Genomic DNA, 23,702 nt, shown 5'->3' on the forward strand with positions numbered 1-23,702 from the left:
ACGTGGGGCAGCCCCTCGTCCCTCCCCGAAGCTCTGCTAGTTCAAGGGTGGTGAGCAGGCTTTTCAAACTCTCTTTTTCATACCTTTAGAAAGATCATACATGCGGAGGAGGGATAGGTATCACCTCCCAGATCCCCTCTACACTCTCCAAGTCACTTATTCAACCACTGTTGAGTAAAGACCCATAAGAGCTTGACGCCGGCAGTAAAACAGACACAGCCTGTGCCCTTGGGAAGTTCCTGGCCTAAATGTGGAGACACAGAAGCACACGTGTCCGTGGCACCGTGAAGGAATATACGAAACGCACCTGGCAGCGGAGGGAGTGGCAGGTTGGAGTCGGTGCAGGAGCCGTTCACGGGGAACTAATCACTAACCTTTCAGAAGACACTTAGCCAAGGCCTTAAATAGTGAATTAGAATTTCCCTGGTGAAAAAGAGGAGTGACAGGCAGTCCGGGCAGGAGAAGCTGCAGACCTAGAGGCACAAGGGAACCCGGCGAGTTTGGGATCAAAGGGTGTCCTCTGAGCCCATGTCCAGGGCCTGAGGGGCAGCCAGCCAGCCAGCGAGGGGCCAGGTCCTGGGGAGCCTTGTTTGCCAACCTGTTGGCAATGGCTCTACAGCTGAGAGGACAGGTAGGGATTCGCCCTGGGGAAACTGAAGCCCAGAACATAACATTTTCATGGTCAGTGGCTGGGGGAGGTCGGGCGGGGCTAAGAGACGGTCCCCCTGGGCAGTGGCGGAGACCCTGGCTACCTGTTCTCCCCAGGTGAGCCGCTGAAGGTGGAGGAGGTGCGGGGGGGCCGCGAACAGGACTAGAGCTCTCTTGCTAACAGATTTCCCAGGGAGATTCTGAGCACAGATGGGAGACAAGAAGTCTGGCGGCTGGAGCTAGGAGCACAGGCCATCCCTGCCCGTCGGTGGGAGGGGGAACGTGTCATGCAACAGAGGGTCCTTCTGGGAATTACAGGCGGCAGGAGAGGAAGGAAAACCACAGCCGTCTCCACCCGGCCGGCCCTGAGAGAAGCCCACGGAGGCCGCTCCCTGGGCAACGAGCAGAGAGTGGCCTAGCAGGGCTCTGACTGGCAGGTGGGAGGGGCGGGTGACGGGGGTATGGTGAGGGAGCAGAGGATGCAGAGGAGGGCTTTTCTGCCACCTGAGTGCAGCCCCAGGACCCACCTGCCTAGGCCTTCTCTCCACCACCCCTGGCTGCTTGGCCTCAAAGAGATTCTGGGTTCCGAGTTCTCCTGTTGACTGCCAAGCCCTGGCTGCTGCAGCTCAGGAAATGCTGTGTTGGTGATGTCGTTCCTACCGTTCAAATCCTTCAGTGACTCTCTTATTCGACCTCAAGTAAGAGTCATTAGGTGTTCAAGGCCCTCTGTCTTAATCCGGGTTCCCCCAGCAGGCCCAGAAACATGGACTAAAATGCAGTAGCTTATTGGGATGGTGAAGGGAACTCTCATAAGAAAGAGGGGATGAGACAGGGAGGGAAGAGGCTGGACCCTAACCGCCCTGGGAAAACCCACAAGCAGCAGAGACACCTGATCCGAGGGCAAGGGAGCTGGGGCTCAAGTACACCCAGGAATGGAGGGCTGCTCCCACACAGAGTTAATTCCTGGAAGCTGTGACCTTCCCTCTGAGTGGTAAGTGCACCCCGACGGGCAGAGAGAGCCCGAGGCCAAGAGGGGCAGGTGTTGGCAGGGTGCCTTGGGCCCCTGAGCCCTGAAGCCTACAGGGGAGACGTGGGGGGGAGTGCCAAGTAGAGTCGACACTCACGTGCTGTGGGGTGATATTTCTGTCAACAAACCCTGGTTCCCACTGAGAGTGATCCCCCTCCCTCTGGACCAGATCCAACCACCCTCACCCCCAGGAAACCCACTGTAATCTGTCCTGTCTTTGAACTGACAAGTACTTTTTGTAACATATTTTGTCCTGTTATTTAATTAAAAGACAGACATTGAGGGACTTCCCTGGTGGTCCAGTGGTTAAGACTCCATGCTCCCAATGCAGGGGGCCTGGGTTCGATCCTTGGTCTGGACACTAAGATCCCACATACCGCAACTAAGCCTGCGTGCTGCAGCTACTGAGCCCGTGCACTCTAGAGCCCACGCGCTGCAACTAGAGAAGCCCGCACGCCCAACGCAGCCTAGATAAATAAATAAATAAGCTTATAAAAAAAAATACATGGAGGAGAAAGAGAGAGAGTATGGGCAGCCAGTCAACCAGATTTAGTTATGAATACTGGCTCCACCTCCTTTTAGCTGCACAATCAAGTTACTCATCCACTTAGAGTCTCAGTTTCCTCATCTGTGAAATGGGGACAATCTTACCCGATTTGCATGATTGTTGCAAAGATGACAGGTGATGTATGCGAAGCCCTAAGCATCGCGTGGCACGTGGTACACGCACACACGTACATCCTCACGTATTTTGTCTTCCTCAATAGAACGCTCCTGTGGGGTGAGGACCACCCGTTTGGCATCCTTAGACTTCCTTCTCGTCACCCCTAGAGCTTGTAGTGCTGGGCACTGGGCGGGAACTTTGTGAACATTCGGCAGATACTCCCACACCTCTGTCTCCAGCTTCTCCCTCTCTCCTGTGCTCCAGGGCTGTAGGAAGCACAGCCCAGATGTACCACCAATATCTCAAGTCCAAGGTGACTGAGATGGAACTTGCGTCCTCCTGCCTGTGGGTTCTTCTTTTGCCCCTGGCACACCACACCCACGCAGTTCCCCCTGACCATTTCTGGAGGCTACGCTGCTGCCGAAGGCTGTGTGTCCCGACCAGCACTGAGTGGCCAGCCATCGTGGGTATCAGAAGGACTGCTGGCTTGGTTTCTAGAACCCTGATGTGCAGTACAGTGTTGTCATATGATAGTCCATTGTCAGGCCATCACTAAAAGTAATGTTCCTGAAGAATTTTCTATGACCCAAGAAAATACAGAGCTCAAAATAATGCCTCTAATATGTCAATTATGGATGTTTTCATACATAGGGATATTATATGCATATTCTGTGTTTATGCAAAATATATACAAGAATATTGTATAGATATTGATAAGGTTCAAAGCCACATGTGAACAGCAGTTGTCTAGTATTTTCTTTCTTTTATTTTTCTTTTATTAAATGTGAATTACTTTTATAATCAGAAAAATAAGCTGTTGTTTGTTTTTTTTTTTGGTACGCGGGCCTCTCACTGTTGTGGCCTCTCCCGCTGCGGGGCACAGGCTCCGGACGCGCAGGCTCAGCGGCCATGGCTCACGGGCCCAGCCGCTCCACGGCATGTGGGATCTTCCCGGACCGGGGCACGAACCCGCGTCCCCTGCATTGGCAGGCGGACTCTCAACCACTGCGCCACCAGGGAAGCCCAGAAAAATAGGTTTTAAAAATATTTTTTCTCGGTGGTTCTCCAGATGGCACGCAGGGGCAGGGCCAGGAGACGGGAGAGGGCCAGGTGGGAGCATGAGCCCTGAGTCAGGGTGCATGTGTGAACTCCCTTGTCAAGACTCCAGGAAAGGAGGGGCCTGTTGAGAGGGTCCCTAAGTCCTTCCAGCAACATGGGTGGCCCATCTATACCATGCCTGGAGGAGTCTTTACATAACTGAGCAATAGTCAGTGACCATCTGGATTTATATCCACCCAACACACATATAATCACATGTATATGCACCAGACAAACATTTCCTGATTGTCCATGAAAATACAGACTGGTCTGCAGCTCTGCTGTGCAAACCTTTCTCTGCTGCCAGCGCCGCTGTAGAGAGAGAAAGCCCCTAGCCCAGTGGCTGCTGGCTCGGGGCTCACAGCCACCCGCTCCAGGCACCTTCTCAGCATGGTCGCCCACCTCCTGCCTGGAGATGCTCAGAAAGGGGAGGGCTGGAGTGGACAGAGCACTCACCTCCTCCTGGAGCTGCAGGGCAGCTAGGAGGGCTAGAGCAGGGACCAGGGCCAGGGACAGGACCTGGGGACTTTCCCAGCACAGAAGCCGGCTGCAATTCTACCTTCTTTGTGTGCCCTCACTTTCCAGAGGTGGACCCCACCCTGGAGACGTCCTCCACCCTCCCTGTCTCCCCACCTGGGTCTCCCTCTCTTGCGTGTGTTGCTTGCTCCTCTGAACCAGATTCTGTACCTTGGAGGGTGGGGACTGGAGGGTGTGTCCTCACCTCCCTTTCAAACAGTAGGCAAGTGGGCTTGTCGTGCTGCGATGCCCGTGCCCCATGCTGCCAACCGATATGCGCCATGTTGGTGGCCAGCCCCGGGCAGCTGCCAGCTCTTAGCAAGAGCCCAGGGATGGAATCACGTGTCCTGGGGTCCTGCCCGGCTTCTTTCACTCGCTCTGGTCTTGGCTAAGCTACCTTCCACCTCTGAGCTTCATTCCCCTTTTGCCTGTTTGTAAAATTCCCACCCTGCAGAGGGGCTGGGCAGCTCATGAGGTGGCGGGAATGCACCTGCCCCGGGGGCTGTTGATTAAGAGCGATTCTCCCCGTCTTTTTCCTTCAAACATCTAGCTCTGAAGCAGGCATCTGTGACCCTGCCATCCCTAAACTCACGTAACTGTGAGACGGGCTTCCTGAAGCAGTGGTTTTTCTCTTTCCACTTTCTGTGTGTGACGGTGGGATCCCACGCTTTTCCTTTGGGAAGGTTTTGGGTTATTGAGGCGGAAACGCAGAGGCAGGAAGGCGATATCCAGCTCTGATACCCAGTGTAGGGCTCTGAGTCAGCAGCAAGACAACACTCCCGAAACCCAGGATTTGTCCACAAAGACTTTCTCAACCCTAAGCTCTTACCAGCAAACACATCAAGAGCTAGACCTGGCCGATGATCTGGGAAGAGAAGTGGTAACTGGGAAGTTACTGTGTTGGGGTCCTGGGAACAGACACGTTCCCTGTTGGCCTGGAGCATGGTGAGCCAGAGGAGGGAGGAGGGAGAGGGGTGAGGTGTGCCTCCTGCCCCACCCCTGCACGCAGCTCAGGTGAGGGAGGTATGCAGACACGAAGGAAGCCGTGCGGAAACCTGTGCCCAGCAGAGTCCCCTGGCCCACAGCCCTGGCCTGGGAGAGGAACCACCTTCCTCCTGGTGTGCAGGAGCCAGAGTGTGACCCTGGGAACGGAGGGGTCCAGGTTAATGACGATGGAGCTGACTGACACCTGGAGCTCTGCAGAGGATCTGGAAGCTCCTGGGCTCCCTGGGGAGGGGACACCCCGGTGCCAAGGAGGCCGGTGGACCAGAGAAGGCCAGAATGGAGAGGCTGCTGGGGCAAGACTGTGTGGCCAGAATCCAGCGGTCAGCATCGGGCACACTGGAAGGTCAAGCGGTCAGACACAAAGCCAGGGCCTAGCAAGAGCTACCGGGGCGCCAACACCAGAAGGGGCGAGGGAGCCGTCGCCATCCCCACGAGGCCGCGTGAGCCTGCACACACTCAACCCCCCACTCACAGGCACACACTCGCAGACACACACTCGCAGACACACACACTCACACACCCCTCACAGGCACACACTCACAGACACACACACACTCACACTCGCAGACTCACAACACACTCACACACACCCCCAAACACAGGCGCACACTCGCAGACACACACACACTCGCAGACATACACACTCACACTCGCAGACACACACACACTCACACACCCCTCACAGGCACACACTCGCAGACACACACACACTCACACTCCCAGACTCACAACACACTCACACACACCCCCAAACACAGGCACACACTCGCAGACTCACACACACACAGTTGCACCCGTGCCCCCAGGTCTCATAGGGGGAGCAGCCTGAGGGAGGATAACTGGGAATCTGAGAATCCACCCAGGAGAGCAAGTGAAGGAGTCAGGCCGGAAGAGGTGAGACAACTTATTGGCAAATTCGTTTCCTTCTCCTGCTGCCCTCAGGGCGGGGCTCCGGAGGAGGCAGACCCGTTCACAGCGCGTGGACGACCTGCACTCCCCAGTCCCCCAGGTCTCCCCTCACTGCTGTGGCCTTCCTCCAGTTCAGTCCAATTGCCAGCAGGGCCTGCCTTTCACGCCCCACTTACCCAGCAGCCAGCATAGAAGAGCCTGCCAGGAGCTGTCACGGACAGAGGCATGTGAGACAGAACCTCCCGCACCCATCCCCCAGGGCTCAGAGTCCAGTATGGGAGCAAGACCCCAGCTGGGCCGGATGTTATGAGAGCAGCTAGAGGTCTGCTGTGAGCAGAGTGTGCTCTAGAAGAGAGGGTCATCCTATGCGGAGACATTTTTGTGGGACAGGAGAGTGAGGAAGGGCTTCCTGGAAGAGGGGGCACCTCTGAGAATTAGATGATGGAGTTAGATGATGGAAAGAAGAGACAGAGGGTATCCCATGTATCCATCCACCCATCCATTTATCCATCCATCCGCCCAGCCAGCCAGCCAACCAGCCACCAGTGGCCCTCTGCCCACGGTACACCTGTTGCAGCGATGCTCGTGTATAGAGAAAAGAGCTGAGGCTGGGGCCAGGCAGGTGCGAGTAGAAGCCTGGCATTGCCACTTACTACTGTGTAGCCTTGGGCATGTTTTCCCCGAGCCCCACTTTACTCACTTATGAAATGTGGACAGTTATGCCTTCCTAGATGAGATGTAACAAGGACCCCTCTGCCCCAGGCCCTCTGAATTCAGAAACCATTCCACTGAAGGTGGGTTGTAGACCGTGAAGTCATGGAGAGCCAACCCTGGAAGCTGGAGCCCAGAGAGCAGATGCAAGTCGCCCGAAGTGCAATAGTGAGTTGATGCCAGGACCGGGAGACGACCGAGTCCTCCCTGCGTCTCTTCCTCCTCCCTGCCTCTGTCCAGGTTCACCTGAGAAAAGGTCCCGCATCACTTCTCCAGCCCTCCCGACTCCTCCAGCCAGGATGGGCCCCACCACCTCTCGCCACCCGCTGCGTGGTCAGGACCGCCTCTTCCCTGCAGCCCCCCTTGCCCAGGGCCCTCCCTCCTTTGACAACGCATGAGAAGCCCCCCAGCCCCGGGGAGGGTGCATTCTCTCCGGTTACCTGCCTCCACTTTTCAACCTCCACTCAATCCCCATCCCCAGCCTGGCAAAGGTCCCCACCAGCCCTGCCACAGGCACCGCAACCAGTCCTCAGAGTCTTTGTGTATCTCGTGTCCCTTCTGCACTTGACACTTCCCATGACCCCGCTCCTGGCCCTGCTCACACAGCTCTGATGGCTCCTCCTGGTCTCTGTGGCTGGTGCCCCTCTCCTTCCGGTCCCAGGAACCCCCTCTGCTCAGTCTTCCCACTCTTTCCGGGAAGGCCATCCATCACTGGGGCTCCACTTACCATCCCCGGTCCCCACAAGATGGAGTGAGTTCTGGGGGGTGGGAGACAGAGATGTCAGGTCACCCAAAATCACATGGAAACAAAATCCAAACAGCTCTCCGTTATCCATCCTTCGGCTGAGCGCCACCGGGAAGGTCAGCGGAGGTCTGTGACTTGTCTGTCCCCCTGGCAGACCTTGGACAGTCCCCCCCACCCCATCACTGGCATGGCCTCCTAAACGGTCTCCCAACCTGCATCTCTGCCACTTTCCAGGGCATTGTCACCCTATCTTGAAAATTCTTCTTCTAACCAACAATCCGATCTTGCCGCATCCTTGGTTTAGACTCCCCAGTCATTCCCTGTGGCCTTGGGGATGGAGTTCATCCTGGCAGGAGATCCCAGGTCCTTCATGACATGGTCCCTGCTGGTGCAGCCGCATCTCGGGCCCCTTCCCCACACATGCTCCCCGTGCCCGGGCTGTCTTCTGCTTGCAGAGCCCTCGCTGTTCATCTCAACCATCCCCCATCCACGAAGCACCACAATATCCCCTCCCCCACCCCAGCTATTGGCAAGGGTGCAACCATGCACAGCTGGATGTGAAGTGGGGTGACCAAGGTGAAAATGGGATAGCTACCTGATGGATGAGGAAAGCGAGTCTCAAAGAGACTGACGTACTTGGTGAGCAGCCGAGCTCTGGGCCATCGGCTCCAGGATTTAAAGGGGGTCCAGAGAAATCCCAGGGGGCTGGTGTTTCTTTTTGCAGAAAATAGCTGGAAGGGCTGGCTCCACTAATGACCATTTCTTCTGCTCTATGAGGGGCTGCCATCTTTGGCAAACTAGTTACTAATAAGGTTTGCTCAGCAGCTAGGGTAATCGCTAGAGAAAACTGCCTTTAAGGACTTATTCTGCCCAATTTGAGGCTTGATGTCACAAGCTAGTGTTCTGAGAAAACCATTCTGAGATGCAGAGGGTCAGTGCAGGGTGCCTCCTGGGCTGGGCAAGCCTCTTTGCGCCTGTCAAGCAGCCTCCTGCGGTCCATTCCTCCCTGGGGAGACTACATGGCCAGAGAGGGCTGAGGCGGGGCATGAAAGTGGCCAGAGCCACCACCATCACCTCTAACAGGGCAGTTTTCTTCCCTTTGGGGCTGTTTCTGAATTTTGTTTTTCATGAACCCTTCACCTAGTAGCAAAAGAGTCATCCTGGTTTAAATCTCACATCTGCCACAAACCTTAACTTCTTGATATGTAAGATGAGGACAGTAATCCATGCCTTTGAGGCTGTGTGAGAACAAATAAGCCTGTGGATGCAAAGTAGTTGGCACCGTGCTGGGCACACAGTAGGCTCCCAATAAGGGTTTCCCCCTGTCATGGACTGAATATTTGCATCCCACCCCTGCAAATTCCTGTGTTGAAACCCTAACCCCAAAGTGATGGTATTTGGAGACAGGGGCCTTTGGGAGGTACTTAGGGTTAGATGAGGTCATGAGGGTGGGGCCCTCATGATGGGGTTAGTGCCCTTATCAGAAGAGACATGAGAGAACCCACTCTCTCTTTCCCCACTTGCACACATGCAGGAAAGACCATGAGAGCACATGGTGGGAAGGTGGCCATCCACAACCCATGAAAAGAGCCTGACACCAGACACCAAGCCTGATGGCACCTTATCTCAGACTTCCAGCCTCTAGAGCTGGGAGAAAACTAGATTTGTTGTTTAAGCCACTCAGTCTATGTTATGTTGTTGTGGAGGCTCTAGCTGACTAATACAACTCCCTCCATCCCCCTTCCTTTGGGCGACAGCAGCTCAGCTGTGCCCGCTTCTTTTCTCAGCTCACAGGTGGAGAGAATTGTATGCTCCCCTGTGTACGTGCCTGAAGAAGGATCTGGAAGGTAGTTTCACTGCAACGTGAACCACAGCTAACGGTCTCTGTGTGGTTGGACTTTATACTTTTACCTTGTACCTTTATGAATTATTTTAAATTTTTATAATAAGCATATATCATATTTATAATAAAAGAAAAGCTCAGAAAGTTCTTTTTGAGTGAGCTACCCAGAGCCTTCTCCCAGCACCCCTGCTTCTTTGTGCCGAGGGGCCCGTCACAGTCTACCCTGGGCTGGAGAAAGTCACCAGGGTAGGCTGGCGCTCCACCCGACAGCTCAAGAGATGGAGAAAAAAGACACACGAGCAGGTGTCCAGAAGGTGATGGTTCCCAGCTGCCTGTGGGCAACCAGCTTCTATCATTTTTATTAAAACATGTTCTGCTCTCCTTGGTACATTAGAGTCAGAACCGAGCGTCGGGCTGATGGGTTGTACCTTCTGCATCGTTGGTCACAGGCAATCGGTGCAGCCATCACATGTTTTCCTTGTCAAATGCTCAGAACCAAATGGAGATGACTTACTTTTTGTAATATGTTCCTATTTCTTCCTCCAAATCAGTTCCATTGATCTGTTTCAAACAGTTGGTGTAAATATTCTTTTTTAGTTGCTAGTGCAAATCATAAATATGTATTTAAGGGTTGTTTTTTTTTAGAAGACTTGGAAATACTTCTACGTCCCCAAAGCTCCCCTGACGGAAGAAAGGTCAACCGTCTTCCTGTCCAGCTTTGTCTCCCGTGGGGCTCAGAGCTGCAGACGGGCCAGACTCTGGGGCCATGCACCCTCTGCTCTGGGTGACCTGGGAGGACTCCTTGTTCTCTGGACCTCAGTATCCCCAAATGCAAGAAAAGCAGTGGGCAGAATGAGCTCTCTGCCCACCCCTTGTCCGCAGCCCGAGCATCCATGGCTGTGGGGAAAGTCACTGGTCAGCCCTGCTCAGCCAAGAGACCTGGTGGGCAGACACGCACGGACCCTAATCAGGGAAGGTAGGGGCGTGATGGTTCCCGTGTGGCTCCAGGGACAGACCTATAAGGCTGGAGAACTGCTGGCCTCTAACGAGCTATAGGACAACATTGTGTGTCCAGGTTTCCATCTGCAAAGCAAGGAGGGGTCAAAATAACTGCCTCGGGGGTGTTGTCAGAACAGGAGTGATGGGGGCTGGAGAGGGGTGAGGGTGGGCTTGATGCACGTACACTCCCTGTCTGGAGCTCACTGGTGTTAGCTGTTAGCATCCCGGGAGGGGCCTGGGGCAGGGGAGGGGCTGCAGGAGGCCCACCTCTGCATCACCTCTGCCTGTCCTGTCTCGTTCACATGGCCAGTTCCTCCAATGTCTTTGCATCAGAGGCTTAAGATCCACCTCAACACTTCACCTTTCATGACGCTGGAAAGGCAGCGCCTCTGGAGGATATGCTGGGAGAGGGCAGCTCTCTCTGGCTTCTTCCCCTCAGTGCCACTCGGGACCTGAGCAGCCTCAGTCCCTGGTTCCCCCCAGGCCTGTCTCACTGCCCCTGCTCTGTCTCACTGCCTCTGCTCTGTCTCACTGCCTGTCCAGCCTGGAACTCTGTTCCTTCCCACCGCTGGCTTCTGGTCTTCGGCTCCACGTAGCGCCCTTAGCTTCCTGCCTGGGGCTGGGGGGCCTCTCGTTCCACCAGCGACTCATTAGTCAGGGGTAAGCGGAGTCCACGGACATTTCTGTTGGGCCTGCAATGTAGTCCAGGAGGGGAGAGGGCAGGGAAGGGGCCAGCAGGCAGGCGCGAAGTGACCATCTATGGAGTGGCCACCTCCCCTGCCTCGGACGTGAGGCCTTGTTAACTCTAATCCGCGCCAACACTGGGAGAGGGGTGTTACTTCCCAGCTCAGGGAGATCAAGCAATCCCTCCAGCCTAACAGAATCAATACCAGTGGGAACTGAGGTCGGCTGACTCTGATGGCCTTGTGCTTTCCTCCAGACTGGGTTTCATCCAGTAACCCAGAGAATGCTGGTTCGAAGAGCCGGGTACTCAGCCTCAGGCCACGGCTTTGTTTCATAGCAGGAAGCTTTGTGGGCACGCAGATCAGACAGCTGGCAATTCCTAGGACAGGCGTTATTCCCAATGACCTGTCTCATTGCCCTCATAATCTGTGAGGGTGTCTTGGAAATCCCAGTCTTTGTGTGCTCAGACGGCTTCTGGGTTCCCTTCTGCGCTCATAAATCACAGAGGTTTATCCCCAGCCCAGGGCCCCACCCTTTGGCTTAGGGCTCTGAGCATCTTGAGAGTCAGGGGTCTTTTTTTACATCCTCCCTTGGGATGCAGTGGCACCCCACCCGTGTGCCGTTTCTCTCCCGCCTTCCTAAGGGCAGGGCTCTGGCCTCATTCATCTCAAAACCCCCAGAACAGGGCAGGGTTGACCAAGGTGTGCTTCATTAGCATAAAACATGCTCTCCTCACGCCAGAAATTACAAGGGTTTTAGGAGCACTGTGTCAGAAACTGAGGGCAGAGACCCAATATACATTTCTTAGTTTGTCACAGTCTCCATCCTCCTTGGAGGCCCTGTTCTCTCAAGGAGAGTCCACAAGGCTAAGTGGCTGCTCTTTGGTCTCCGGGCTTAGCTCTATAAGTCACTGTTTGCTGACCGTCAGAGCCAGTGGATTGATGGGTCCCACAGCCGAGTGGCCAGGAGCCCAGTCCTGACGCTGGTCCAGGCTCCCACAAGCCAGTTGTTCTCAAAGTGTGGCACCCAACAGCAGCGTCAGCATCACCTGGAAAACTATTCAAAATGCAAATTCTCAGGCTCCACCACACACCACTGAATCAGAAGCTCCGGGTGGGACCAGTGGCCTGTGTTTTAACACACCCTCAGGGGACTGCGATACAGGCTTACATGTGAGGATGCTGCCCTACGCTGCCCCTTTACACACACGGCCAGAGCACAGTCTCCATCCCCAGAGATGCTGAGGGGACCACACTCATCCAGGCTGGGCGCTGGGTGCTGTGGAGAGTGTGAACCAGGGGGCTGGGGGCCCAGACGGAGAGGGACTCAGGGTTCTGAAGGTGGGATCTGGGCCGATCCCTGAAGGATGTGAATGAGGTGCCTGTGGATATGGGGGAGGAAACAGAGGATGTCCCCCCAGGAGAAGGGTCAGAGCTTTTCCCCGGAGGTCAGAGGAGACAGGTGTTCTGACAGCGCGTTTGCAATTCAGCTCCTTCCCAGGCAGGAGACCCCCAGACCCCGCGCTGCGTATCTGTTGTTTGCTCTCCTTGGAGCCTCTGGAAGGAAGAGCTTCCATGTTCAAGTGCAAAAGCACCTTCGCCGCGGACTTGCCTCTGCCGGGCTCTGGTGTCACAGGCTGGACGCAGATCCCCAGGCTGCAGAGCTGAGAGGGGCACAGCCCAAACCAGAGGGGGCTCCGCTGTCCAGAGAGTCATGGTGGGGGTGGGGCTCCGCTGTGAGAAGAAGTGGGAGGAGGAGGGAAGGGGCGGGGGACTGGGGGGCGATGAATGGTGGAGGGGGTGGAGCCTTCCGGTCAAGCCCCTCCCACTCCCGTAGGCCCCCTCTCCCTGCGGCAGAGGCCATTCCTGAGTCTGAGTCCCTCTCTGTGGCTTTAATTAGGATGACGTTTTGGCATGTGGGACCCCAAGCCAGCGAAGGCCCCACCAGCCCTACAATTACAAGGTTGTTTCTCAGTTTCGGTTTCTGCCTCTCTAGAGCAGCGATCTGCATTCCAGGCTCCAGTTCGGCCTCATTCATTCCACAAATGCGGCCGAGCACCGGCTCTGGGCAGCCACGTGGCCCACGACACGTGATCTGAGACACGCCCTGCCTCCCCGATATTCCTCTCCTGATGTCGCGTCATCTATAGAGAGGATGATTAGCAATGACCAGACACTGGGTTAAAAGAAAAACAGAAACCCGGACGATGGAAAGGGCTCCCACAACCCAGCCACTTAGTCCCGGTGAGGCTGGAAGGCGGAAGTGCATCCGCGTGTTGATCTCCTTTGGCCTAAACAGGCTGTGCGGGAGCGGAGACAACTGCAGACTGGGGTGATGCTGCTATATTAAGATCAGTTACACTGTGCAGCAAACATTTGAATCATTCCCAGAACCCTAACTGCTTGGATTTGAATATGCATGAGAAGCTGCCCAGAAATGACTAAAATACATATATACGTATATGTAGTCAAAAAGCCAAACAGCTCTGGGGTGAAGGGTAACAAAAGGCAATTTTCCACTCTGGTGAAAGGGTGTGGTTAGAGTACAGGCCTCGTGTTGCATTAATTGATGAAGACTCATTCACAACCAAGGTGCAGATCCAGGGGCCCACAGCAGGCCTTTCATCCGCACTGCAAGCCTGCAAGGTAGGAAGTGCTTTCCCCATTTACAGACAGGGAAGCTCATGCTGTCCGAGTGAAGCTCACACTGCTGCTCAGAGCTCCAGGGGGAATGTGAGCTGCGTCTCTGGGCCCAAAGCCCCGCCCTTTCCATGCAGACTCTGTCTCAGACACTGAAAAGATCCCACTCTTATCCACAGCGGTCCTTCGGATTCAGGCTTTTTACAAAAATCATATTGACTCCTGCTTCCTGAACTTATGCGCACGAGGAGTCAGATGGGACCACAAGCAGCTGTTGCACAGGAGGAAAGAAAGAGTTCTTGGAAATTCAGTGATAACTGAAAAAAATCAGACAACTAGAAGAACGATAAAAGGGGCATAGCCGAACACCAAATCAATCATATAGACAATAAAACCAAGGAAGTTGGGCTTCCCTGGTGGCGCAGTGGTTGGGAGTCCGCCTGCCGATGCAGGGGACACGGGTTTGTGCCCCGGTCCAGGGAGATCCCACATGCTGCGGAGCGGCTGGGCCCGTGAGCCATGGCCACCGAGCCTGCGCATCCGGAGCCTGTGCTCTGCAATGAGAGAGGCCACAACAGTGAGAGGCCCGCGTACCACAAAAAAAAAAAACAAGGAAATCTTCAAACACAGGGCAGAAAGGCAAGAGAAAACAAAACACACACACACACACACACACACAAAGCAAAGTTACTCTTAATACACATGAAAAATGGGTCCTCAATTTCTTTTTTAAAATTTTTATTTATTTATTTATTTTTGGCTGCGTTGGGTCTTCCTTGCTGCACGCGGGCTTTCTCTAGTTGCGGTGAGCGGGGCAGTGCCCGGGCTTCTCATTGCGGTGGCTTCTCTTGTTGCGGAGCACGGGCTCTGAGCGCACGGGCTTCAGTAGTTGTGGCTTGTGGGCTCTAGAGCACAGGCTCAGTAGCTGTGGCACACGGGCTTAGTTGTTCTGCGGCCTGTGGGATCTTCCCAGACCAGGGCTCGAACCTGTGTCCCCTGGATTGGCAGGCGGATTCTTAACCACTGCGCCACCAGGGAAGTCCCTGAGCTCCCCCGACTTTGAAGTGAGGCTTCCCCAGGAGCAGCAGAAACAGTGAGGCCTGCAGCCAGGGCTGTGGAATCCGTCTCTTCCGCCAGGCCCTGCTTGGGCGAAGTTGACTGTAAATCTCTCCCTGTTTACACCACCCAGAGCAGGCACTGGCTGCCCTCTCAGAAAACCCCCAGCATTAGGCCTCGGAGCTCATCCAGGACGCCGTGGACACGGCCCGTGTCTGCATGGACTGGGCAGGGGGTCAGGAACAAGAGTGGGACTTGATGGAGGGAGGTCCCAGCTTCCCTGTAAACACTTAGGGAGCACCTCTCTGTGCCCACAGGCATGATGCAAGGCACTGCTACAGAGGGAGGGCGTGGTCCCCACCACCAAGAGATCAGAAAGCCCTTCACAAAATGTAGAGAAAAGAAGCCTTAGGTCTGCCCAGGAGCCAGGCTGCCCATGGCACAGTGACATGCACATAGTGGGTGACAGTAAGTTCATCCCATAATATTTTCTGTGGCCCCACAGTGGACCAGGCACTGCTCTAGGTGCCAAGGGACACATCTGTGACCCAGGTGCAAACCTAACCTCAGGGGACTCACAGCCCCGGTCACTGTCCCACACCAGCAGCAGTGAGAAGAGGCCGAGGGAGGCTGGGAGAGCAAAGACCTCCAGCCCCAGGGAGGGGCTCTGTCCTGGCCCAGCTACTCTGCACACCCCCCACCCCCGCCCCGTTAGAGGGAAATCGTAGACAAGTTGATTAAGCTCTCCAAGCCTCGGTTTTCTAGAAATGTGCGAAAGGGTCAATTATCAGGAGAGACTGGTCCCTGCCTTCACACCCCCTTCCTGTGCTCCGGGCAGCCAGCTAAGAAGGATGTTTGGGGGTCCTGTCTCCCACGTGCCATACCTGTCTGATCCAGGAGCAGAGCGTGGCTGGTGCTTCCGGGGATGGAAAGTAGACCTGCCTGCAGTCCCTGCCTTTGTTGGCTGTAAACCAGGTTCAGGAAAAGACAGGAAATTAGAGCGGGAAGGAGCGGCTTCGGGGTGCACCAGCAGGCCTAGCATCTTCCTCCTTTCATTTAGAAGGCAGGCGTTGATTTGTTTTTGCATGCGTGCGCGCGTGCGCGCGCGTGCGCGCGCGCACACACACACACACACACACACACACACACACACACACGTCCTGCACTTTCACTGTGTTCTTTATGAGAAGCGGAGTGAAATGGACCCCTCATTCTGAATGTGAACTTCAAGGCTTTAAAAGGCCAAGAGGTTTTAACAAAGGTTTGAAAGGACGTCTGCTAAGTACTTTCAAGCAGTCAGCCCCGGGCTCTGTTACAACACCCTGCCAAACCACCTGTGTAAGTAATGGGGGGCTGTTAGCGGGGCCGGTTTTCAGTCTAATTCCTAAAACGTAAGCGCCAAACCTTGGTTCAAACCTGTAGCCAGGAGTGGGTGAGGAGTGGACAGAGAGGGGAGGTGAGCACAGAGATGGGACCAGGGATCTGATCCTGACTGCTGCCAACCCTGCGTGACTTTAGGCCGGCACGTGATCTGCCCCAGGGGCCGCTTCCCCGAGGACAGAGTGGGGTGGCTGACTCCACGATCTCTCTAGCACCGTTTCTGCCCCTGGGGCCAGGATGCCCCTCTCCAGACCCTGCAGGAGGCGACCTCACCTCTGAGAAGGGAAGATGGCATCACAGCCGGGTCTGGATGCGGGGGTAGAAGCCGACAGTGGAAAAGTGGGAGAAGGGCAGTAGGGATGCTAGAGGCCCCCGTGCACAGGTGGGGAGCACAGACTCTCCAGCGTGTGGGGTGAGAAGAGCCACCTCGTCTGGTGTGATGTTGCGGGCGGTAGGAGATAAAGCTGAAGGGGTATTGGGAGCCGGGCCATGGAGGCCTTGAGGGCCCAGCTCAGCAGTCTGAACTTGGCCTTGGGTTGGGGAGACGCGGAAGGGAGGGAGAGCCGGGTTCTGGCTCACACCTCCCACTACCACTCATGTGCAAGGTGTGGACAGTGGCCGGCGCTCCCGGGGGCTCCAGGTTACCTGCGATCTGGCTAGGCCTCCCTGGGGCCTGTGCTTAAAGGCCAGGGCAGATGCTCCCCGCCAAATCTAGCAAAGAGCCAGACAAGTCAAATATGGCAGACACAAGGACCTTGGCTTCAAGCAAACAGCTCCCAACCTCTTAGTCAACATGTGCAGCAGCAGAAACCAGCTGGTGTGTTAATATTTGCACCTCCTTCCCAGTCTGGGCTGCCACCATAGCAGGACAGGTCGCATTTTCCCAGCCAAGCCCTTGTCAACGGCATGATATTTTGCATTTGGAGACAAGTTGTGGCTGCTGGCAGCTTCCGTTCAGGGCGAGTCTTTTGCCCTGAAGGAACCCAGAGGCTAAGCTGGTTCCTCAGGATCGGACGCTGACCGGCCAGGTGGTGGGCACCAGGTCCAAGCTGGAGCTCCACACTGACCTCTCTTTAGCTGTGTGACCACAGGCCACGGGTCTCACCCGAAGCCAGAGCAGTCACTCCCTCTGGCTCGTTGTCGACAGAGGGAAATAAAGTCGTGGCTGCAGCAGCCCCAGCTCCAAGTATGGCTGAGAGCGTCAAAAACAATGAAATGATGGAGCATCATGTCTCCTAACTCTTGTTTTCATTTTTTTCCCGTTTAGATCCCCACAGCATCCCTGCAGCTACGTCTTAGGCCACTACAAGTGGAGAAAAGCATTTACGGGGAGGTTCCTCCTCAGATTACGGCTACGGCTGAAACCTCCTTGCAAATCTGCTGCCAGATGCAGTCCCACGAGCACAGTGCACGGAGCTGCCTTCTCACAGGCGGAAAGGTGGGAGGCCTCTCTGCAAACACCTGTCTCTCGTCTCCCTGGGAGATGTCAAGAGACTGGTGAGACATTGAATTATCCTCTTGTGGGGGACCAGGGAGGACCAGGCAGCCCCTTCCCAGACAGGGGGAGGCAGGGGCTCCTGCCTCGAAACCGTTCCCCACGCTGGCCTGTCATCTGCTGAAATTGCCCCATTAGCAGGACCCCTTTAAATCAGGCAATGTGCACCCCTTACTGTAACCTCCAGCAATTGCTAGGGTCTTACCTTCCTCTGTCACTTTTCCTCAGGGAGCGTGGGTGAAATAATTCCAGGTCTCACCATTTTCACGGATCGTTTTTTACCCATTTTCTGGGTATTTCATTTTGTTGTTGTGTGTGTTACCTCCAGACCCCAGATGGTAAGTTTTAATCTCCAGACACCTCCTACCATTGCCAAGATGGATCCTGAACTCAGCATGGCCTGAGCATCTGGTCCAAAGCTGCTCGCCCAAGAAAATGTTTTCCTTTTCCTTCTTTTTCTTTCCTTAAAAACACCACCGCCAGAGCCAGTCCATCTGCAGAGATGCCTTCCCGGGAGATCAGATGATGGCATCCTGCACCTCATTAGGAAGCTCAGGGTAAACATTAAGTGAACGCCGTGGGGCGTGTCACTGTCCGGCTCCAAATGAGTGCGGGCTGCAGGCTCTGGGCTCAGCTCCTGCTTCTGCCACCAAGGAGCAGCATGGCCACCAGCCTGCTGCTCTCTGGGCCTCAGTTTCCCCATCTGTAAAACTGAGGCTGACTAGCTCACCGCATGATTTGTTTACACACACACGCACACACACACACACACACACACACACACACACACACACACACACACTCCCAATTCTCTATTTTCAAAATGAGTTTGTTATGTGCTCCCAATGTTATGAGAAGCACAGAAAGCTGGACCCCTCAAGCTAGCTGTGACCTTCAGGACTTTAATTAAACCCCTCTCACTCAGCTATGCGTGATATGGAGCCACAGTTTTTCTGTCAGTACGAGGCAGGGGGCCGGGGGCAGGGGACGTTGGACTAGATGATGCCTATTTTTCTTTTAACTTGGATATTCTGTGATTCCAAGAACCATACCTTTCTTTCTCTCTCTCCCTCTTTCAATAGAAATTAACAGCTCACAGGAGGTTTGTCAGATCCTCCTGAGTCAGAGAAGAGGGTGTTAAGTGATGGTCCTAGGATGGGGGCGGAGGATGTGATAAGAGGAAAGCTCAGGAAAGGAGGGAGAGAAGCCATCTCCCAGGGCAGGAGCTGGGACCACAGAACCTCATGCAGGAAACCAGGAGTCGGGGCTTCTTGGGGGAAAGAAGGAGGCGGGCTGAGACCCCGAGGCTCGGTGAGATGGGCACGGACTTGCCTTCACTGAGGTGGTCCCACACTCCATGTCTTTGCTCATGCGGTTCCCCTGCTTCTGCTTCTCCCCACTCATCATTCAAGGCCTGACATAGTGCTCGTTTCCTGTAGCCCAGGGTTGGCGCACTTTTAATGTAAAGGGCCGGTAACAAGCCTTTTGGGCTCTGAGGGCCATGTGATCACCACAGCTCGTCAACATTGTCCTTGTCGCTTGAGAGCCGCCAGAGACAACCTGTGAGCAAGGGACACGACTCTATTCCTAAAGAATTTCTTTGAATTTCAGGTAATTTTCACCTGTCACAAAATGTTTTTCTTCCTTTGATTTTTTTTTTTTATCATTAAAAAATGTAGAAACCATTCTTAACTTGTGGACTGTACAAACACGGGCAAGGATCCACAGACTGCCAGCTCCCGCTCTGGCCTCTTGCTACGCAAAGTGCAGTCCACGGACCAGCAGTATCAGTTGGACCCGGCAGCTTGCTGGAAATGCAGAAGTCCAGGGGCGCGCCCCGAGTGACTGATTCAAAGTCTGCATTTTAGCAAAATCTCTGGATGACCCCTGTGCACTTTAAAGTTTAAAAAATACTGATGCCTGCGTGTCACCCGGGGATTCTAATGTAATGAGTGTGGATGCAGCCTGAACACTGAGATTTCGTAAAGCTCCCCAGCTGATTTTGTTGTGGCCCAGGAAGATCCCTAGGGAGAGAGGGCAGCCCCTCCACCTGGCTCCAAAAGCTCTCTGGTCACTCACCCACGACAAAGCGTGTCACTCTATATGCATGTCACGCTCTGAGCTCCTCTGGGACCAGGACCCTGTGTAAGCCTAGTTCACGGAAGAGCTCAGACACACTGCTCACCCTCTTGGGAGTCAGTCTCCTCCTAAGGGTGGATGAGATGGGCTCTGAGTGTTTTTGTAGCAGTAAAGACACTCTCCCCGAGGGAATTCCTTGGTGGTCCAGTGGTTAGGACTCAGCACTTTCACTGCCGAGGGCCTGGGTTCAATCCCTGGTCAGGGAACTAAGATCCCATAAGTCACCGGGCGTGGGGAAAAAAAAAGAAAAGACACTGCCCCCTGACCCCAGGTGAGTAGTAGGGAAGGTGCCTCACCTCCTGGACTCTCCCCAGCCCCAAACTTCCTCCATGCTCTGGGCTCAGAGTTCTCAGGCCAGCACAGGCTTGGGGCTTCCCAAGGACTCTGGGGGCAGGGGGACAAAGAGAGGCAATCCCACCCAACTCAGTCGCATTCAGCAGGCCCCACTGAGCCCCAGGGATGCCAAACAATCCCCTCCTCCCTCCCACTGAGTCCCACAGCCCTGGGCCCACCTCTTCCTCTGCCTTCCGTGGTCACCCAGTATTCCCTGGAGAAACGTGTGAGGGAGGGGTGCACAACATTGGCTCAGGGCCCCGCACCTCACAGGGACAGCTCTGACTCTCTCCTCTCTTCAAGGCCCCTACAACATGGCAGCCTCCCACCCCCTGGAGTCCCCAGCCCAACACGTCCGCAGCCCTAGGCTTGCAAGTCCTGGAAGAGGCCCCGAGAAAGCATCCCTCTTTATACATATGGGAAAACCAGGGCCCAGAGAAGGAAAGACCTGCCCAGGATGGTGCAGACCAGGGACTACGTCCCCTCCCCCTCCTCCTAGACCTCCCCCTCCCCTCAGAGGGCTCCTGCACCCGCTGCCCCAGGAGGGAAGGAGGAACAGAGCTCTGGGGTTTGTGGAAGGTGGAAAGCCAGAGAGAGGGGCCTGCTGGGACCAGCTCCGTGCCAAGGGGACTGCCTTTGACTAAGACAGGTGTGACAGTGCCCTGTGGCCACCGCTCCCCCATCTGCATACCAGCCCAGCCCTGTGGAGGCCAGAGTGGGAAGCTGTGCCCCTCACCCCTCTCCCAGCACACAGTAATGGAAACACCTGCTGTTTACTGAGTAGCTACTATGTGTCAGGCACTGTGCTAAGCACTGTGATTCCCTGAAGTAATTCTTCCATTTAATAAATGATCAGAATGAGGATCAGAGAGGTTAAGCAACAGGCCTAAGGTCACACAGCAAGTAAGGGAGTGGTAAGGGAGGGATGGTAGAGAACAGTGTTTAAGCTAGAAGGCATCTCGGAGATCACCTCCCCATTCCTTGGAATTCAAATCTAGGTCTGTCTGTGTCTGTTGCCGGGGGCTCGCAGACTAGGCTGGCAGCGGGGCCACCCGGAGCGTGCTCAGGTTTGTCCATTCAGCTGATACCTCAGAAGTGCTGGTTCTAGGAGAAAGGATGAGCTGGAAGACAGGCACGTCCACCCCGAGGAAGCTCAACCCCTCTCCTGGTCCGCAGACCCTCCCCTCATGGCCCAAGCACACGCCTCTGTCCCAAGACCTCCTCACATCAAAGAGAATGAATGTGCTTTGGGGGTCATCAGACCTGGGACTGGATCACTGCTCTGTGTGCCCTGGGGCATCAGTTTCTTCGTCTCTAAAGGGGCGGTGGGGGGGGGGGCGGCCCACCTAGCTAGCAGTGTTGCTGGAAGGAATGGAAAGAAGTTGTGAAAAGGGCCTTGCACAGGTGATTAAGAAGTGATAACCCCACTGCTTGTTGTTCCCCGTTCTGTGAATTCTTCCTCTCCTGGGAGTAAGCTTTTCCTCAGAAGGAAACAGGACACACAGAGCCTCCTGGATTGTGGCAAAGCTCCCTGGGCTGAACCCTATATATGAGCCCTTCTTTAACTAGCCCTCAGGTAAAAATAAACCCTCTGGGCTGCACACCTACCTCCCGGGAGGGGCTGAGCCACATCTGGGAGTGGGGGGACCGTATAGAACTTGAACAGAATTACAAGGCTGGAACATTGGAAGAGCTGTTGCCCAAAATTCAAGCTTACGACTCCAGAGTCAAAGTAATTTTTTAAAGAAAAAAATAAATGGAAGAAGGAAAGAATGAAGAAAGAACAATGAGGCCCACGAAGTTTTCTTGATAACTTAGGTGGGATATGGGGGGGGGGGGGGGCTGGGTGCGGCGGGGGACAGGGTAGGGAGCGGCCAGCCTGTGACAGAACCTACAACACAGGCGGGCGCAGAGAGCAGCAGGCTTTATTGAAGGAGATACAGAACTGGGTGAGGGCGCCTGCCGTCAGCCAGACCACAGCCCTCATCACCCCACACTGTCAGTGATCCCTGGACGCCCCTCCCCGCCCCTGCCACCCCCCGGCCCCTGGACAGCCGAAAACACAAAGGGGTCTTACCCGGCCTCGTCAGAGGTGCCCAAGGGGGCCTTCAGAGTTCTGTTCAGTAGAGGGCTGGGGGACAAAGGACAGCCCCTCCCGGGCAGTCGCTGGCAGGCCTGTCACACCCATCCATCCATCTATCCACCAGCCCAGTCCGTCTGTGCGCAGGTCGTCCCTCATCACTTGCAGCTCTGGAGCCGGGTCCTATGATGCTTCTCCTCGGTCAGCAGGGGGATGAAGGTGTCGCTGCGGGAGATCTTCAGCTGGCTGCTCCAGCTCAGCCCCTCCTTCCCGGCGGGCTCTGGCGGGAGGTTGTCCAGGTCGCCGCGGGAGCCCCCTGTCTTGCCCTCGCCCACACTGCTGGAGTTGAGCTCCATCAACTCCAGCTCATGCTTGGCTGCCGTTTCCAGGACTCGCTGCTTGTTGTAGTATCTGACAAAGTTGTTGATGATGGGGTGGATGGGCAGGGCAATGGCAATGACCCCACACAGGAAGCTGATGGCTGCATTGAGCTTGCCCAGGGTGGTCTTGGGGTAGATGTCACCATAGCCAACCGTGGTCATGGTGATGATGGCCCACCAGAAGGACTGCGGGATGCTCTTAAACAAGGTCTCCGGGTGGCTCTGCTCCATGGTGTAGCCCAGGGCCGAGAAGACGAAGATGCCCACGGCCAGGTACATGAGCAGCAGCCCCAGTTCCTTGAAGCTGCGCTTGAGGGCGTAGGTGAGGGTCTGAAGCCCCGAGGAGTGGCGCGCCAGCTTGAAGATGCGGGCGATGCGCATGATCCGCAGGGCCTGCACCGCCTGCTGCACGTTGGTCAGCTCCATCATGCGGGCGCCCAGGTGCGTGAGTGTGAGGCTCACATAGAAGGGGAGGATGGCCAGCACGTCCACGATGTTCATGAAGGACAGGGCGAAGTGCAGCTTGTTAGGTGAGGATAACAGGCGCAGCAGGTACTCCAGCGTGAACCAGCCGATGCACGCCGTCTCCACGTTCTCCAGCGTCGGGTGCTCCACGCGGTTGCCCTCGGCGTCCAGCACCTGCAGCTCGGGGATGGTGCCCATGCACATGACCACCGACGAGATGAGGATGAGCAGGAAGGACAGCACGGCCACCACCCGCGCCGGACACGAAGACTCGGGCTTCTCCAGGAACTTCCAGACGCACTTCTGGCAGCGCCGCCAGCGGCCCTCGGCCGTGTCCGCGCCCAGGTCGTCCAGAATGAGCTGCACGCGGCGCGCGATCTCCTCTAGCTCCTCGCGCTTCTCGCTCAGGTGGCTCTTGCAGCAGTCGTCCAGGAACTTGAGGTCCACCTTCCAGAAGTCCATCTCGTTCTTGAAGCAGATGGGGCAGATGCCCTTCTTCATGTGGACCTCCCCGAAATAGTACAGCTCAATGACACACTTGAACGCGTCCGGGTCCCTGTCGAAGTAGAACTCGCGCTTCCCGGGGTCGTAGTCGTCGCACAGGGAGAAGATGGTGTCGTAGCCCCCGGCCAAGCAGTCGATGAGCTCCGCTAGCCGGGTCTCGGGGTACCGGCTGAGGAGGTCTCCGTACAGCACCCGCCGCACGCCTCCCACGTTGACGACGATCTCCATGTCGTCTCCCGCCCGGGAGCCCCGGCTGCCCGGCTCCGGGAGGCTGCGCTCCCCGGCCCCGTCCATTCTCCGGGCGAGTGCCCGCGCGGCCTCGGCTCGGCGCCCTGCCGCCGCCGCGGGGTCCGGCGGTCCCGCCGCTGCGCGGCCCTCGAGG

General features: G+C 55.7%; 1 protein-coding gene and 1 non-coding gene across 2 annotated transcripts; one reads left to right on the forward strand and one right to left on the reverse strand.

Annotated features, from left to right (window-relative positions):
* The first annotated feature begins 19,691 nt into the window (after positions 1 to 19,691).
* TRNAE-UUC (transfer RNA glutamic acid (anticodon UUC)) lies at positions 19,692 to 19,764 on the forward strand. The gene has a single exon. It is a non-coding gene; the product is annotated as a tRNA-Glu (tRNA).
* A 2,035-nt stretch (positions 19,765 to 21,799) lies between these two features.
* On the reverse strand, positions 21,800 to 23,659 carry KCNF1 (potassium voltage-gated channel modifier subfamily F member 1). The gene has a single exon (XM_007456916.1). The coding sequence runs from the start codon at positions 23,612 to 23,614 to the stop codon at positions 22,130 to 22,132; it is 1,485 nt and encodes a 494-aa protein (XP_007456978.1). The 5' UTR covers positions 23,615 to 23,659; the 3' UTR covers positions 21,800 to 22,129.
* Positions 23,660 to 23,702: the final 43 nt, after the last annotated feature.

The sequence above is a fragment of the Lipotes vexillifer genome, unplaced genomic scaffold (genome assembly GCF_000442215.2).
Source record: "Lipotes vexillifer unplaced genomic scaffold, Lipotes_vexillifer_v1.1 scaffold390, whole genome shotgun sequence".
NCBI classification, from domain to species: Eukaryota; Metazoa; Chordata; class Mammalia; order Artiodactyla; family Lipotidae; genus Lipotes; species Lipotes vexillifer.

Bases quoted from the DNA above. Each gene is read 5' to 3' on its own strand.
- KCNF1 (XM_007456916.1), bottom strand. From the start codon at position 23,614: ATGGACGGGGCCGGGGAGCGCAGCCTCCCGGAGCCGGGCAGCCGGGGC.